At 48.3% G+C, this 18,245-nt stretch overlaps 1 protein-coding gene across 6 annotated transcripts in view; it reads left to right on the top strand.

The window, feature by feature from the left end:
• The window catches only part of Zscan10 (zinc finger and SCAN domain containing 10), a 5,631-nt gene extending 1,274 nt beyond the window's left edge, over positions 1-4,357 (top strand). For 2 of the 6 annotated variants that reach the window (XM_075989702.1, XM_075989701.1), the window contains exons 2-6: positions 147-399; positions 579-643; positions 814-871; positions 2,697-2,896; positions 2,987-4,357. In XM_075989702.1, the coding sequence (XP_075845817.1) occupies positions 147-399; positions 579-643; positions 814-871; positions 2,697-2,896; positions 2,987-4,255 (1,845 nt within the window). In that variant the 3' untranslated portion in view covers positions 4,256-4,357. Of the gene's footprint in view, positions 1-146; positions 400-578; positions 644-813; positions 872-2,696 lie in introns of all 6 variants that reach the window. The other 4 variants (XM_075989705.1, XM_075989704.1, XM_075989700.1 and 1 more) reach the window with 3 other exon arrangements.
• The last annotated feature ends 13,888 nt before the right edge of the window (positions 4,358-18,245 follow it).

Raw genomic sequence — 18,245 nt, 5'->3', positions numbered from 1 at the left:
CGCCCCTTCTGTCCTCTGTCCCCTGTCGCATCGCTAACCCATTCTTACCCTCTTAGCTGTGACTCTCCCTGTGTCTCTGTCCTGTCCTGGTAGACTCAGTAGACTCATGCAGCCTGGCTGCGCCCTAAGACAGATGTCTTCAACAGGACTTTAGCTTCAGTGCCGGCAAGAATGCCCCTGCAGACATCGTCTCAGAGGGGCAGCAGAGCCCTTCCCAGGTCCCCAGCCAAAGCCCTAAAAGGGAGCTGCCCTTGGAAGAGACTCCAGCCCTGCACCCGTTGAACGAATTACCCCCATCTCAGCCAGTTCCCACCAGGCCCGCTGAACCTGAGGAGTGGAGACTTGCACCAAGTTCAAATTGGCCAGTGAGCCCGGAGCCCCAGGACCCACAAGAAAGCCGTGAGGACCTGGTGTCCTGGGAGGCTGGAGGTGTGGGTGGGGCTGGAGGCTGGGGAGGAGTGTGTGGTGGGAGAATGTCGGGATAGCTTCATGGTCTCGGAAGATGGGTGGTCATGTCTTTAAAGCCACATAGCTGGCAACACTTCTAACAGCCTTGTCTTCCTCTCTTATGCTGTCAGACCCTTCTCAGGGCCCCTCATGGCTTGAGGAGAATTCCAGAGACCAAGAGCTGGCAGCTGTGTTGGTAAGCTGAGCCGATTCCTGTCACAGGTCTTTCTCGGGCCCCACAATATTCTCTACCTTCTACCTTTTAGCCGTCCATGTTTCCTCCTATTTAACCCCAGAAAGTGATTTCACTTCACGAAGGCCACAGAGCCCGTTCCTCACACAGAGGGGTCTCGGCTCTCATTGCAGGAGTCCCTTACCTTTGAGGACACCTCAGAGAAGAAAGCCTGGCCTGCAAACCCTCTTGGTAAGCTCCTCCACAGTCATGGTTACTGAATGCTCTTTGCTCACGGTTGCAGATAGCATCTGACTTTCTAACCTTTCGATGCTGACAAAGTCTTTGGTTTCGTTCATCTACTTGTTTAGTGATCCTCAGAACCAGATGTCCTCTTTCCCTTCTTTCTGACAGCTCCTGCTCTGTGTCTGCTTTTTGTTGTTGTTTTGTTTTTATTTTTGTTTGTTTTTTTGAGACAGGGTTTCTCTGTGTAGCCCTGGCTGTCCTAGAACTCACGCTATAGACCAGACTGGCCTCGAACTCACAAAGAACCACCTGCTTCTGCCTCCCAAATACTGGGATTAAAGGCGTGCACCACCACTGCCAGGCTAAGCAGTTGTTATTCCTAGATATGGTCTCATTATGATTTTGACTCAAGATCCTCCTGGCTCTGTCACCTGAGTGCTGGGACTAGAGAGGCCTGCACGGCTATACCCATATGTCTCTTAATTTTGAGCCTTAAAATAGATATTGAAGGACTGCAGTGTGGCTCAGTGTTAGAGTCCTTCCCTAGCATGCGAAAGGCTCTAGGATCAGTCACCCTAACAAAAAGGGTGCCAGAGAGATGGCTCAGCACTTAGGAGCACTGGCTGATCCTCCAGAGGACCCTAGCTCAATTTCCAGCACCCCCATAATGGCTCACAACTGTCTGCAACTAATTCTGGGGGGAGCTGAGGCCCTCTCCTGGCCACCATGGATACTGCATGCTTGTGTTACAAGTACAAGCATGTGTGCAGAATACTGATACACAAAAAACTGAGGGGAAAGAGTGGTCAAGAAATAGACTACTAGTGAATATGAGAGAGTCCTGATTATTGAATGACATTGTAAATATATTTAGTGGGCCTAAATTGTACACTTTAAAAGGATGTGGTGGAGCCAGGCATGGTGTGTGATGTGGTCCCAGCATTTGGGAGTCTGAGGTGGTGGGATCCCTAGTAGCAGGCAATATGGGGACTGAGAAACAGCAAGAAGTGGGGAACAGAGAACAAAGACTTTTTAAGTTGTTTGTTTGGTTTTGGTTTTTAGCTTTTTGAGACAGGATTTCTCTACATAAAAGCTCTGGCTGTCCTGTAACTAGCTCTGTAGACCAGGCTGGCCTCGAACTCACAGAGAATGCTACTTCCCTCTGCCTCCTAAGTGTCGGGATTAAAGGCGTGCACTGCCACCACCTGGTGATCAAAGACATTCTTATTTGTCCTCAGACTGCCATCCCAGCTTTACAGGATCCTGGGTTTCTTTCTACTTCTGTACCCACCAGGTTCTCATGAGGCCTAGTAGTTCTTTCAGAAAGACCCAATTGATAACTCGGTGCTGCCACCACCACCTTCTCTTCCTTCCTTTTCCTTCTCCACCTTTTCCTCCTCTTTTTCCTCTTCTTCCTCCTCTCTTCTTCTCTACCTCCTCCTTCTCTTCTTTTTTTAAATACATTTATTTATTTATTTATTATGTATACAATATTCTGTCTGTGTGTCTGCCTGCAGGACAGAAGAGGGCACCAGACCTCATTACAGATGGTTGTGAGCCACCATGTGGTTGCTGGGAATTGAACTCAGGACCTTTGGAAGAGCAGGCGATGCTCTAAACTGCTGAGCCATTTCTCCAGCCCCCCCCCCCTTTTCTTCTTGGTTGTCCTCATTTTGTGAGGCAGGGTCTGTCTATGTAGTTGTGGCTGTTCTGGGACAATGTAGAGCAGGCTTGCAGCGAACTCAGACATCTGCCTGCCTCTGTCTCCCAAGTTGCTGGAGTTATGGTGCTCACCACCATTTCCAGCTCTCTGCGTTTGCTTCTTTCCTAGGACTTACGAGCAGAATGCCTGACCAGGAGGAACTTAAAGCTGGAGAACCTAAATCGACTATCTGGCCTGTCATCATTTTTTCCGAATCCCAGGCAGAGGGCCCTGGAGTCATAGTCGAGCCTCCGTCCCAGACAGCAGAGCAGGAGGCAAGCAGTACTGGTTGGGGAGGGACCCCTGCTGACAGCAGTGAAGTTGTGGAGGTCAGAGTAGGCGCCCCAGAGTCCGAGACAGAGTCGCAGTTTATCTGCACGGAGTGTGGAGTCAGCTTCCTGCAGCTGTCTGGCCTTCAGGCCCACCAGCTACAGGCCCACCCGGGCTCTCAATCTCAGCCAAGCTCTCGTTCCTTCCGATGTCTGTGGTGCGGAAAGACTTTTGGGCGCAGCTCCATCCTCAAGCTGCACGTGCGCATACACACAGATGAGAGACCCCATGCCTGTCACCTCTGCAGCCACCGCTTCCGCCAGAGCTCACACCTGGCGAAGCACTTGCTAACGCATTCCTCAGAGCCTGCCTTCCGATGTGCTGAGTGTGACCAGGGCTTCCAGCGTCGCTCCAACCTCATGAAGCACCTGCTGGCACATTCCCAGGAACAAAATCCCACACCGGACCCAGAAGGCAAGACGAAAGTGTCAGAGAAGGCAGTCGTCCTCTGTTCCCACTGCGGGCAGACCTTCCAACGGCGCTCTAGCTTAAAGCGTCACCTGCGGATTCATGCGAAGGGCAAGGATCGGCAGTCCTCGGAAGACCCCGGCAGCCCTAGCTCTCGCCAGGAGAGCAAGCCCTATGTGTGTAGTGACTGTGGCAAGGCCTTCCGACGAAGCGAGCACCTGATGAGCCACAAGCGAGTCCATACCGGCGAAAGACCCTTTTCCTGCCAGGTCTGTGGCCGCTGCTTCACCCAAAGTTCCCAGCTGATTAGCCACCAGCAGGTGCACACAGGTGAGAAGCCTCACGCTTGTCCCCAGTGCAACAAACGCTTTGTGAGACGTGCGAGCCTTGCCCGCCATCTGTTGACCCACGGTGGTCTCCGGCCTTACCACTGTGGCCAGTGTGGCAAAAGCTTCAGCCAAATGCAAGACCTGACTCGCCACCTGCTCAGCCACACAGGAGAGAAGCCCTGCCGATGCAGCGAGTGCGGAGAGAGGTTCAGCCAGAGTGCCCACCTGGCACGCCACCAACGCATCCACACCGGGGAGAAGCCCCACGCCTGTGACACCTGTGGTCACCGCTTCCGCAACAGCTCCAACTTGGCCCGCCACCGCCGCAGCCACACGGGCGAACGGCCCTACAGCTGCCCAACCTGCGGCCGCAGTTTCCGGCGCAATGCGCACCTGCAACGCCACCTGATCACACACACCACATCCAGGCAAGAGATGGAAGAGCCGCAGGAATGCCCGGAGTGTGGCAAGAGCTTCAGTCGCAGCTGCAACTTGCTGCGCCATCTGATGGTTCACACAGGTGCAAGGCCTTACTCCTGTGCTCTGTGTGGCCGTGGCTTCAGCCGCAATTCGCACCTACTACGCCACCTGCGAACCCACGCCCGGGAGACGCTGTACTAGCTTCACCCATGCTCTGGCAGCCTTGTTCTATACACACCTCCCTGCATGAGTAAGAGTCCCTGTGAATGTTCCCTTCACACATGCCTCCTCTTGGTTCCTCCACGTTCTGCGTCCCCGCCTTTGACCTCTTTTCCCTGACCTTACGAATGTGTTTTCGGATGCTTTAAGTAAAGTTACCTTCTCAAAATTGGTCCTTCTGATCTTTCTTTTTTATTATTATTATTATTTTTTTTGAGACAAGGTCTTTTGTCCTATAGCTGAGAGTGATCTCAAATTTCTGGTTTTCTTGCCTCTATCTTCTGAGTATTTGGGTTATAGATATGCCATGCATATGGTTTATGCAGAGCCGAGTATCAAACCTAGGACCTTCAAGGCAAACACTCAACCAAATGAACTGTTGAGGAGACAAGAGTCTCCTATGTCAGACAAGAGTCGTAGTGCTGAGCTGTCCTCTCCTGGCTTCTATGCAAGACCAGCAAAGTCCCATCAATCACCACATTCCCCCACCCCCACCCTGGTGACGTGGTTCCTTCCTGTCCTCCTGACTTCAGAAGGTCCTCTAGCGGGCTGAAGAGGTGAGGGTGCCCAGAGTGACAGACAACTGAGGGTAGGAAGTCCAGCACAGTCACCCTCGGCTTTTCTCAGGCATCTTTCTGAAATCGGTGCCCCCAACATCACATCTCAGGCTCCTGTGGCTAGTGGAACTCACTAAGATAGAATCTAGGGTGAAACGGGGGTGTCCTTGGAAACTTGGTGTGGAGCCTTTGTAACATTCCCAAACTCAACAGTGCAAGCTGTTGGCAAGGCAGATCGGCTACCTATTGAGATAATTGCCCACAATGCTCTAATTCAGTGCTGGTCTGGACATTGGCCCTATGCCTGGGTATTACACATCGGGAAGTCTTAGCTGACTCTTTGCCTGTAAGTCAGGTGACTTAGAGTAAAAACAGTATAAGAAAAAGGAAGAAGCCAGAAGTTTGGTTCTAGAATTTCTGTCACAGGCTTTTCAAGGAAAAGGCTGTATATTTTGGGGTTTTTTTTTAATGGTGGATTTCACAAAATAATGTTATTTCATGGCAGGAACTAAGTTCCACCCAGAGCTCTGCATGAAGAGCTGACCATAAATAATGGGGGAAGTATAAACTGTGTGTGTGGTGCGTGTGTGGGCGCCCGTGTGCGTATGCATGTACATGGGTATCAAACCTAGGACCCCACATGCTGAATCTGTGCTTCACCAGTGAGATGCTCCGCAACCGTGTGGTGACTCGTAGGCCCAGTCAGCAGCAATCTCCTAGCTCTGCACAAGGTTCAGCCGCCAGAGGTTGGGAAGGTTAGGATGTGGTCATGGACCTGGTTGTCACAGAGTGCTTTTCTTTCATTAGTGGTCCTGGGTTGTTGAAGGGGACAGAGCCTGAGATGCATCCTTCCAAGGGAGGGAGGGCCTGGCTTGGTGACTAACAATGCTTGAGGGACAGACTGATGACGGAGGAGTAGAGTCCAGCCTGAGTGACATAGAAGACCTCCTCTTAAAGGTGAACTGAGGACAGGAAAAGCACACATCTGGAGTGCATGTCTAGAGCGCATATCTGGAGCAGGCGTCTAGAGTATGCATCTGGAGCACACGTCTGGAACACGTCTAGAACGCACATCTAGAGCGCACATCTGGAGCAGGCGTCTAGAGTATGCGTCTGGAGCACACGTCTAGAACGCGCATCTGGAACACGCATCTGGAACACGTCTAGAACACACATCTGGAGCACACGTCTAGAGCACGCATCTAGAGTACACTCTAGCATGCATAAGGCCCTGGACTCCGTTCTCAGAACTGTCAGAAAACGAACCAAACGGAAACAGGGACAAACAAGTGGCTCGTGCTTGGAATCCCCACACCTGGGATGCAGGAGGACCTTGAGTTTGAGGCCACCCCACGCTGCATGACAAGATCCTGCCTAAACTATGTTCTAGTGCCGCATGCCTTTAATCCCAGCACTCAGGAAAGCAGAGGAAGGGTACAGGAGCAGCCCGGTTTACACAGAGAGTTCAGGACAGCCAGGGCCACATAGAAAAACTCTGTCTCAATAAATAGGGCTGGAGAGATGGCTGCTCTTCCAGAGGTCCCGAGTTCAATTCCCAGCAACCACATAGTGACTCACAACCATCTGTAATGAGATCTGGTGCCCTCTTCTGGCCTGCAGACATACCTACAAACAGAACACTGTATACATAAAAAATCAATAAATCTTTAAAAAATAAATAAATAAAAACAACTAATTAAATTTAAGGCAAAAGAAAAAAAAAGCAAAGAGGCCCTGGAGATAGCTCAACAGTCACCAGTTAAGAACACTGACTACTGCTCTTTCAGAGGACCCAAGTTCAATTCCCAAAACTCACATGGTGCTAACGTCTGTCTTTAACTCTAATACCAGGCAGGGAATCTGAGCCTTCTGACTTCCAAGGTTACTGTATACATGATATACACATATACAAAATAAATATTACAGAACAATAAATCCAAGGAAGGTCTCACACACAACCATCTGGGGGTAGAGGGAGGCAGATTGGGAGTTCAGAGCCTATCTCTGTCTGCTACATAGGGAGTTTGAGACCAATCTAGTTCCTGTCTTTAAGAACAACAACAAAGCCAGGCAGTGGTGGCGCACACCTTTAATCCCAGCACTCGGGAGGTAGAGGCAGGGGGATCTCTGAGTTCAGGGAAGGGAGGTGCTTGGCCCACCACCAGTGTAAGGGATTGGGTTTCTTATTGTTTTCCTTGAGTTTAGATTTCCTCAGTTTGATCTATTCACACAGTGAAATAGTTCAGAAGGAGCAGCTCCAGGTGCCTTCATTTCAACAGAGGTCTGTGTGTTCATATTCCCAGAAATGTCACTTCCAAATAAGGAATGACGCTTGATGGCTACAACTGCTTTTGTGCATGCATGCATGCATGCATGTAGGTATGTATGTATTCATGCATGTATGCATGCATGCATGCAGGTATGTATTCATACATGTATGTATGCATGCATGTAGGTATGTATGTATTCATGCACATATGTATGCATGTGTGCATGTATTCATGCATGTAGGTATGTATGTATTCATGCATACATGTATGCATGTATGTGTGTGCATGTATTCATGCATGTATGTATGTATGCATGTATTCATGCATGTAGGTATGTATGTATTCATGCATATATGGATGGATGCATGTACTTTGAACAGGGACTCTATATAACCCTGGCTGTTCTGGAATTCACTATGTAGATCAGGCTAGCCTTGAATTCACAGAGATCTTCCTGCCTCTGCTTCCTGAATGGAGAATTAATGGCGTGTGCCAACAGCCCCAGCTGTTTGTGCTGTTATAATCTAGGGGAAGAACCTTGCCCCAGCTGTCACTCCAAATGGTGCACCTCTCCACATTTTCCCTAGAGCCTGAGCCCACAGCACCGCTGGTGCTCCACACACTTTTCCTTGGCCGTTTTCTGGACGCAGGCTGTCACTTTCTATTGAAGTTTTAGCTACATTGCTTTCAACCAATGCTCTGACAAACATTAGAAGCTAGTTTCTTTTTTCTTTTCTCTTTCTTTCTTTCTTTCTTTCTTTCTTTCTTTCTTTCTTTCTTTCTTTCTTTTTTGGTTTTGGTTTTTCAAGACAGGGTTTCTCTGTAGCTTTGGAGCCTGTCCTGGAACTAGTTCTTGTAGACCAGGTTGGCCTCGAACTCAGAGATCCGCCTGCCTCTGCCTCCCGAGTGCTGAGATTAAAGGAGTGCGCAGCCGCCCCCACCCCCAAGCTAGAAGCTAGTTTCTAAGTACTTGTCCTGTTGTGACGCTTGCCACTGCGCTGGGTCTCTGTTGTTTCATGGTCATTGCAAGGAGCAGCCTGCAGCAGCGCTAGGGGAGAGGCCCGCAGCAGCCGAGGACAGCTTCACTTTAGGAAGCTATGGTGAGCCATTCAAGACGGGATGATTTCATCTCTACCAATAATGTTACTGGGCAGGTTTTTCTCCCTTCAGTGATCCAGGGCAGAGTCACGGAGTGACACCACAGCAAGCGCCAGCCTCAGCAATATGTTAAAGGGACAAAGCCAGAGAGGACAGCGATAAGGACGTCGTCACACTTCTCAGGGATTTTCACTACGGTGCTCACAGTGCGGCAGTGTACAGTAAAAGGGCCAAGGAAAAACACCCTGCCCGTGACTTGATCCCAGGAACAGGGCTTGAAATCCCACCAATCCCTGAGCTTGCCCCAGAGTCAGGCTACAAAAGCCCCCCAATCCCAAGAACCCTGGAAAGTTCCACCGTCCCCCACCCCCAAGAAATCCTATAAAGGCCTGTACCCTGTCCCATTTGCTGCTGTTTCTCTCCCAAGGCAGCCACCCTCCTGGATTCTTCCCTCTCAGTAACTGTCTTGAGTGAGGTTTGTTGTGTGGTGTGACATTTCCACAGAGGGAGGGGAGCCCAGCTGTAACAACTTTTGGGAGTGAAGTAGAACCATAACCCTTTCCCTGGGGAAACCTTCCTTTAGTGGGGCAGAGTTGTTACACTGGTATTTAAGCAGAATCGTTAGACTTCCATTGGGAAAAGCAGTTTCTCTTAGCAGCCAAAAAATAAATTTTTTTTTCTATTCTTGGTTTTTCAAGCCAAAGTTTCTCTGTGTAGCTTTGGAGCCTGTCCTGGAACTCACTCTGTAGACCAGGCTGGCCTTGAACTCACAGAAATATGCCTACCTCTGCCTCCCGAGTGCTGGGATTAAAGGTGTGCACCATCACTGCCTGGTGCAGCCAAAAATTTTAAGTAGAACATAATAATTTACAGGATGCAGAGTCTTCTTATTTTACATCTGTCATTTTAAAATATCACTTTGCTCACTTTTCAATGACTTTATTATTTTAAAACTATATTTTAGAGACATACATGGATCTAATCTAGAAAAAGTAGAAAAAAAATCTAGAGAAAGACAAGATCTCCTGAGTAAATTGGGAGCATGGGGACTTTAGAAGAGGGTTGAAGGGGAGGGGAGAGACAGGGGGGAAGTGATGGATTATCCAGATCTCAGAAAAGTACCTCAGAATTCAGGCCATGGCAGAAAAGGGGCAGGAGAACCTACTTAGGTGAGGTGAGAGCCCAGGCTGCCTTCAGTCCTCTTGAGGGCAATTCTGTTTCTACTGAATGGCATTGCTGTGTCTACTGCTTCCACCTCTGTGACAGTTTGAATGCAATTGTGTAGACAGAAGTTCCTCTGTGTATGTGTGTGTGTCTGTCCCATAGCCATTCAGTCCCAAAGAAACACACAGGTGCTTATATAAATTGTAAACTGTTTGGCCTATTAGCTCAGACTTATTATTAACTAGTTCTTACAACTTAAATTAATCCATAATTTTTTCTTTTTCCTTTTTTTGCTTTTTCGAGACAGGGTTTCTCTGTGGTTTTGTTTTTTTGTTGTTGTTGTTGTTTTTTGTTTTTTTGTTTTTCGAGACAGGGTTTCTCTGTGGCTTTGGAGCCTGTCCTGGAACTAGCTCTGTAGACCAGGCTGGTCTCGAACTCACAGAGATCAGCCTGCCTCTGCCTCCCGAGTGCTGGGATTAAAGGCGTGTGCCACCACCGCCCGGCCTTAATCCATAATTTTTGTCTATGCTTAGCCATGTGGCTTAGTACCTTTTCTCAGTGAGGCATTCTCATCTTGCTTCCTCTGCTTCTCGATGACAACTGTGTCTCTCTGCCTTTCCTCTTCTCAGAATTCTCCTAGTCTGGTTGCCCCACCTATACTTAATGCCTAACTACTGGCCAATCAGTATTTTATTAAACTAATACGAGTGACAAATCTTTACAGTGTAGAAAAACATTATCCCACAACATAATTGTCCCCTTAAGGTCATAGGGAGTGGCACTATTAGGAGGTGTTGCTTTGTTGGAGTAGGTATGACCTTGTTGGAGGAAGTGTGTCACTGTGGGAGCTTTGAGTCTCTTTTGCTCAAGCTTCCCTCAGTGTGACAGACCATTTCCTGTTGCCTGCAAGATGTAGGACTCTCAGCTACTTTGCCAGCATCATGTCTGCCTACAAGTTGTCATGCTCCCCGCCATGATAATGGACTGAACCTCTGAGCTGCAAGTGAGCCAGTTCAAAATAAATGTTTTCCTTTATAAGAGTTGTCGTGGTTGCCAGGTGGTCGTGATTTGCACCTTTAATCCCAGCACTTGGGAGGCAGAGGCAGGTGAATCCTTGTGAGTTTGAGGCCAGCATGGTCTACAGAGCTAGTTCCAGGACAGCTAGGGCTGTTACACAGGGAAACCTTGTCTCGAAAAAAAACAACAACAACAACAACAACAAAAGAGTTGCCATGCTCGTGATGTCTTTTCACAGCAATAGAAACCCTAACTAAGACAGCCTCCCAGACCTCTAGCCCCAAAGGTCTACTCCAGTGCCTGACAGGTTCTGCCTCCTCTCCTCATGCATCAGCTGCAGCAAGAGCGTGTCAGGGTTCTAGAGGGTGCAGTGCCCTGCACATGCCTGGTTAGGTTTTCCCTCCGACCCACACACCCTTTTTCTTGTATCTTTTCAGCACGGGGTCAGCGCACTGTGTGGCCCACACTAAAGAAAGCAGTCTGAATTGAGCTATATCCCCATCTAACCCTGCTGCCCTGAAGAGGGGTGAGCCGCTGTGCTCTGACTCAGCTTCCTGGCCTCTGTAGTCGGTCAAGGTGCCTCTCTTGTCTTCAGTCTGCTTCAGTGTGTTTCTGTCTGTTTCCCTTTCCCTTCCCCTTCCACTGCTTCTCCTCTGAGGGAATTTCCTACCCAGGGAAGCTCCACCTTTCCTTCCTCCCTCCTCTGGAATCAGAACAGCCAGGGCCTTCCTCCTAGGCAGACACCAGCTACCCTTCGTGCTGGGTGCTGGGAGGACAAGAAGGGGAAGGTGACAGTCTTAGTGGAGATCAGAACCCTGGGAACAAGGTCAGTAGCAGACCTCCTACCAGAGAGAGTTGGCCTCCATTCCTGAGGTCCATGACTCTCTGGGCTAGAGTCCAGGAAGTTATCTAATGCGTTGTCCCCTCCTCTGTTCCTTCCAAACAGGCTTCGACCCTGAACCTTGCTGAGCTATGCGTGTCCCTACGGTGAGTGAGAGGAGGTAGTGGACTGGGTCCTGGGATCTGTCTCCCTCAGTTCTCCTTGGAGAAAACCCACTCTTTAGTCGGGAGACTGATGAGTCTCTCCAGATGTCCTGCTCACCTGGCGACTGCTGTCACTGTCCTGTGGTCAGTGTCCTGTCCTAACTGCTGAAGCCCAGCTTTGGCGGGCGTTCTGGTCCCAAGGAGGATGTGGAGTCAGCTGGGGGGAAGGTGGAGACTCAAAAGGATCTGAGGGTGAATCGGAATGGCTTCCCGCACGTTTCTTAAGGAAATACTATACCGTTTATACTCTATAGCTGCACATAGGATTAAACAGGAGAAAGGGGGATGTGGACTGCAGTGTGGCTTGGGACCAGGGATGGAGAAAGCTAGCGTTGACTTTGACAACTTACATATTAATGAAGGGTCAAAGTTTCTCTTGCCAGAGATAGGAAAGTCTCCTTTTTATTAGCAAACTCTAACTTTCTTAAAGTCAATAAAAGAATGTGATTTTTAAACCGGGCGATGGTGGCGCATGCCTTTAATCCCAGAACTCGGGAGGCAGAGGCAGGCGGATCTCTGTGAGTTCGAGACCAGCCTGGTCTAAAGAGCTAGTTCCAGGACAGGCTCCAAAGCCACAGAGAAACCCTGTCTCGAAAAACCAAAAAAAAAAAAAAATGTGATTTTTTTTTGTCTAAGTGCCTAACCTTGGAAAAAAGGACTCTCTTGGGAGATCAGACAAGATTAAAGAATATGATATTAAGGAATATGGCACCTTTTGTGTGGCTTAGTCTATCCAATTAACAAAAGCTTAAAAGTGAGCAAAGATGAAGCCAGTTATATATTTCTGTAAACCTGAGTAGACCTTTAGAATTTATAAGTCTTGATTATCAAATATGCCTTATTTATCAAGCAAATGTTATTTATCTAAATTTTCTAGCAGCCTGGGGTTAACTTGTACAGGAGTAGACAGTCATCACACTTTGTGGTTCTACAGTGGTGGTTTTTATTTTTTTCCAAAAAGTCTTTTGTTTAGAGAGCCTGCCATTTTATATATCTTTATCCTTCAAGTCCAAACAAAATTTTCCAAAGGAAATTGTGTAAGGGAATTCCCATAACACATAGTAGAATCATTAGAAACGAAAGTGAAAGGGTGCTGGAGAACAATAATCCCCAAATCAAAATGCTGGAACCTTGTCAAGCAGAAATAGTTGGTCATGAATATGGAACACACTGCAGACAGGGATAATTCTAGACTGGAGGACTTGAGGTTGAGAAAAGGAACTGAGACACACTGGATGAGCAGCAGGAATAGAGTTAAGAAATGAGAATAGCTTGGTGGTGATGGCACACACCTTCAATCCCAGCACTTGGGAGGCAAAGGCTGTCGGATCTCTAAGATTTCAAGTACAGCCTGGTCTAGAGAGTGAGTTCCTGAACAGGAAAGGCTACACAGAGAGAGCCGGTCTCAAAAACAAACAGAAAAAGGAAAAAAATAGAAAGAAAAGAAAGAAAGAAGAAAATAAAATGAGGATAGAGGACAGACTGGTCAGTTACTTACCAGGTCATTTGTCCCCACTGGAAAAAAATGATCCCTTGATCTGAGTGTGGCTGGACTCACTTGTGATCACAGCGCACCCGTGACTGAGGCAGGACTTCCGTGGTTTCAAGACCAGGCTGGCTCCATAGTAAGTTCCCAGTATGCATGATTTCCATCACTGCTCCACAAAAAGAGAGCAGTGCCCTCCTCTCAAACACAGGTCCTATGCCTAAATCCAAACTGAAAGTCAGCCCTGTGGGTGGACTCTCATGTCCAGTGACCTCTGGCCTCTTGTAGAGGGAAATTTAGGGCAGGGACTCTGGAAAGGGCTGTGTGTCTGTGGGACTGTGCTTAGGAAACTGGCCTCTCCTTTCACGACACTCATAGATGTGAGGTGGCCTCAGGTTGCTCAGGACCCAGAGAGTCAGACCCTGGGCTAAGCAACTTGAGCCATTGGCCCTGAGCAGTCTCTCTTCCCACAGGACTCGCCTCTCTTCTTCTCTGATGTGGAATGTGTACGACACAAACCGCAGGGTTACTCTGAGAGCTTCGCAGATGCTGACAAGGTAACGACCCAGAGGCTGCAGGTAATCTTTGGGGATAAGGTGCAGAGATTGTTCCAAACATCGCTGGTCGGGGTGCTAGACTCTGGGGTCTTGGAAGCGATCTGAGGCGGCACATCTGGAGATGCTCATCATCACATGTTTCTGTGCAGTGGCATCTGTACGACAGGCTGTGATATTTCTGTGGCTGACTGGGGATGACAAAGGTCACAGAAGGAGCAGAGTGCTCCTTATTTCCACAGGTAAAAGAGGATCCCTGGGACTGCTGAGGTGCACGTTGGCAAGTGGGTCCAGAGTACTGTTGACCCTTGTCCTTCTGTGGTGCTGAGGAGGTTCTGGCCCTCCTGGCACCCAAGAGGAAGGAGGATCTCGCAGCATGATCCCACCTCTGTATCTCATCACATTCACATCTGTATTTAGACAGATGCTTTGATAAACACCCTTGGCAGCCCAGATGTGGTGGCATGCCTCTTTAATCCCAGCACTCGGGGAGGGGGTGTGCAGAGGGGACAGGGTCAGGTGGCTGTGAACTCAAAGTCAGCCTGGTCTACACAGTGAGTTTCAGGCAAGCCAGAGCTACACTGTGAGACCCCATCTCAACACATAGACATGAAAAAGAGAGAGAGAGAGAGAGAGAGAGAGAGAGAGAGAGAGAGAGAGAGAGAGAGAAGGAAGAAGAAGAAGAAGAAAAAGAAGAAGAAGAAGAAGAAGAAGAGAGAGAGAGAGAGAGAGAGAGAGAGAGAGAGAGAGAGAGAGAGGGAAAGAAAAAAAAGGTAAGAAAGACAGGATTCTTTTGTTTACAAGCAAAAACTGGCTATGTAGAGCAGGTACTTACTGACTCTCTCCTATAATTCCTGAACTCAGAAGGCTGAGGCAGGAAGGTGACCATAAGCCCTAAGCAAGCTGCTCTACAGAGTCAATTCACCAAAGGAACAGTCTCAAAAAAGTATTGAGTCAATTTAGCAAAGAAACATAAGGTACCAGACTGTGGAATCTGCCCTTAGACCCCGGGTTTATGTCCCAACAGCCTCAGCCTCCAACTCCTGTTCATTGGTTGGAGAAAGTTGTCCTGGCTCAGTGAGGAAGCTGCGTTCTCAGGCTTGTCCATGCGTCACGCACAGATTCCTGCAGCTCACAAACTTCTCAGTTCACAGCCGTGCTAGGTGATGGGACACAGAAGGCCTTGGAGATGGAGGAGGTGTCCACATCCTATACCACATTGAGAACAGGGCAGGGATCCCGGGCTAACTGGTCTCTATGTCCTAGCTGGTTAGGGTTAGGGTGCCATTTAAGGAGATTATGAGGTCTGGGAACAGGGTTTGGGTACAAAACTGAAGATCTAGGCTTTTAAACCTGTGATACTTTACTACTAGATCCTGTCTGACAGAGCTGGGAGAGCGGAAATCAGAGCTGGGATTGAGAAGATCCAAGCCCAGGCTGAGCTGACCCGAGCCCAGGCCGAGCTGACCCGAGCCCAGGCCGAGCTGATCCGAGCCCAGGCTGAGCTGATCCGAGCCCAGGCTGAGCTGACCAGAGCACAAGCCAAGATGGGAGCTGTAGGAGAGGATAGCAAACCTAAAGATCAGAAACAAGTCCAGACCAATGAGAGCCAAGTCAAGGAGAGCCGAGCAGTGAGAAAGCAGAGCAAAGCTAAGAATAGGAAAAAGGTCCAGACCAAAAAGAGAGAAGACAAGGCCAAAAGAGAGAGTGATAAAAAAAAAAGACAAGGTACGCACAAACACTGGAGTTTTAGGGACCAATGCCTGAAAGTCTTAGAGATGTTGAAGAAAATTTCTAAATAATTGGCTAGGTTTTTTAGGTCACTCAAGGAACTTATAAGATATTTTCCCCTTTATTCATGAGAGACATCTGGAGGCATCCAAACAGGCGCAGGTAACAATGCGGAGCCTGTCCTCCCCTAATGTCTTGCACAAAATGTCCTCAAGACCCTCTTATTTTGTCTATTGTCCACTCTGACCCTCAAGCCCCTGTGTCACCTGTTCCCTGTATGTCAATTCTGTTCCTCTTGCCCCGTGTTCCTTAATAAAAGTTGCTTTAATGGAATCAAGTATTTATCTGGAATCTTCTCTGACGGGCAGGCAGTAGGTCTATCTGAGAACCCACTGCAAAGTTCCTCCTTTGGATGGTTACATCGTCCCTACTGTGTGCACCCTGGGACACTGGTCACTGCCTTGTGGTGGACTCCTGATAGAGTACTGCACTCGGGCACATAGTAGGTGTTCCGTGATGCCTCGGTGTGGGGCCAGCACGTTTAGCCCTGTGGAACTGCAGCCTGTCCGTTGTCTCTGTCATAGGCTAAAGGACGCATGCTTGCTTTTGCTTGTTTGTTTGTTTGTTTTGTCATAGTATCTAACTTAAACTGGCTTCAAATTCTGGGGCTCAAGTCATCCTCCTGCCTCAGAGTCCCAATTAGAGATGTGCACACATCATCTGTTTTTTTGCTCAAAAATTTCTGTAGGCAACAGAAGCACGGGGCCAGTAAGGTTAGAAAGATGAAAGAGACGTAGAAGTGAGTAAGGCGCCTAGGACATCCCGGAACTCCAGGGATCAAATGAAAGCTGACCCCGGATACCTGGAGAGCCCCTGAGTAAAGAGTGATGTAATTAATGTGCAGAATGTTACTTTTGGGTGAATTCTGTGTCAATAGGCCATTGTTATCACAGGAGTGTACCCTGGCTCTGTTGTCCTTTGCCTATGTGTGTGGGACCCGCGCAACCTCAGAACAGCTGGGTCCCACACCCTTTAAAGTCCTTCAACACCCCTCCCCACCTGCCGCTTCTGGGAAACAGTGATTGATGTTTGTTTCAGACCTGCACCCCAGCCCATCGATGCTCACACAAATGAAAGGCTTTCTCTGTCGCCTTTTAACAACATTTGACATTATTTATAGGAGTGTTTGGCTTGCACGTGTACCACATGCCTACAGAGGTCATAAAAGGACATCAGATCCCCTGGAGCTGGAGTTACCACCACACAGGTGCTGGGAACCAGATCTGAGTTCCCTGCGAGGTCAGGGTCTCCACCTGTGCATTTCTCCAGCCTCGGCCACTATTTGTTCTCTTCCTGCTCTGGCCTTGGTTTCCTGCCCCTCCGATTATTGTAAAAGCAAACATGTGAGTTAAAGTGAAGTCATGTGATAAAGTTGTAGGGATCAAGAATCCTGAAGCGCCAGAGTTTATTCCCAGCCTTTAATCCCAGCACTTCAGAGGCAGAGGCCTGATGGTCTTTGCGACTATGAGGTATCCTCGTCTACATAGACAGTTCCAGGCTAGCCAGAGCTAGAGTGGGACAGGCTCAAAACACTGAAGATAAAAAATAAGAGGGTTTGCTCCTGGGCATGAAATAGCAGAGCGACAGGATCAGAAGATGGGGCTCTATGAAAAAGCCAGTGAGCTGCTCTGAGGCGTAGGCTCTAATTGGAACCCCAGAAGGCCCTGAGGGACCCATACAAGGTTCCATTGCCCTTTCACCGGCTCTCCTAACTCATCTCACTGTACCAGACTAAACTGTGAGTATAGCATGTTGTGGAATATTACTTTAACTCTGCAATGGTGAGCTACATTTGCTCAATTATGTAAAGATGCTGCTATTTCACCTTGCCTGCCTGAAGCACCTGATTGGTCTAGTGAAAATACGAAGGGCCAATAGCAAGGCAGTAGAGGTATAGTTGGGGTTGGCGTGCAGAGAAAATAGGTAGGAGGAATCTAGGCTTGTGAGAGAGGAGATAAGAGAAGTAGGGAGAAAGGAAGGGAGACTCCTGGGGCCAGGCCACAGCCAGTCGGGAGAGGAATAGGACTTACGGAATGGAAGAAAGGTAATAAGCACCAAGGCAAAAATAGAAGAGAAACAGGTTAATTTAAGTTAGAAGACTTCATAGGACAAACATAAGTCCGAGCATTCATAACTGATGATAAGTCTCCGTGTTGTGATTTGGGAGCTGGTTGGTGGCTCAAAACAAAAGGCCTGCAACAAAAATACTGTGTCTCTAAAATGAGCCAGATTCCAGCAGAGACCATGCTGAAGACCAGGAGCTAGGTAAGCGATATGAAGGATTCTACAGCTGCATGTTGGTAGCTGTCTCCTGAGGGCCAGACTGCCCGCTTTGCCTGCACATCCTTGAAGAAGCAGGCACATTGTCCCCATAGGATCAGAAACCAAATTGTGAGGTCACTCAACCTATAGCTCTGCACTAACAAAAGCTCTGAATCCTTCTGACACGCCTTACTTTTGCGGAGCTAACAATGGAATTATCTTTTTTTTTTTAAATATTTATTTATTATGTACACAATATTCTGTCTGTGCACAGGCCAGAAGAGGGCACCAGATCTCACTATAGATGGTTGTGAGCCACCATGTGGTTGCCGGGAATTGAACTCAGGACCTTTGAGTCCTAACCACTGAGCCATCTCTCCAGCCCCCTGGAATTATCTTTTTAAAAATACTTATTATTATGTATATTTATTGTGTATATTTTGTCTGTGTGTATCCCTGCAGAAAAGGGCACCAGACCCCATTACAGATGGTTGTGAGCCACCATGTGGTTGCTGGGAATTGAACTCAGGACCTTTAGAAGAGCAGGAAATGCTCTTAACCTCTGAGCCATCTCTCCAGCCCCACAATGGAATTATCTTGACAGGAAGATCCAGTCTACTATGTTTGTGATGGGAAAAGATCATATAACCCAATCAATATTCCACCTACTTCATAAATATTCATAATAATTTATAGAGCCTCTCTGGTCTTGTCCATTAGGCTGCTTAC

This window comes from Microtus pennsylvanicus, chromosome 11, assembly GCF_037038515.1.
Source record: "Microtus pennsylvanicus isolate mMicPen1 chromosome 11, mMicPen1.hap1, whole genome shotgun sequence".
NCBI lineage: Eukaryota > Metazoa > Chordata > Mammalia > Rodentia > Cricetidae > Microtus > Microtus pennsylvanicus.
This window is presented reverse-complemented; position numbering and strand designations above follow the sequence as displayed.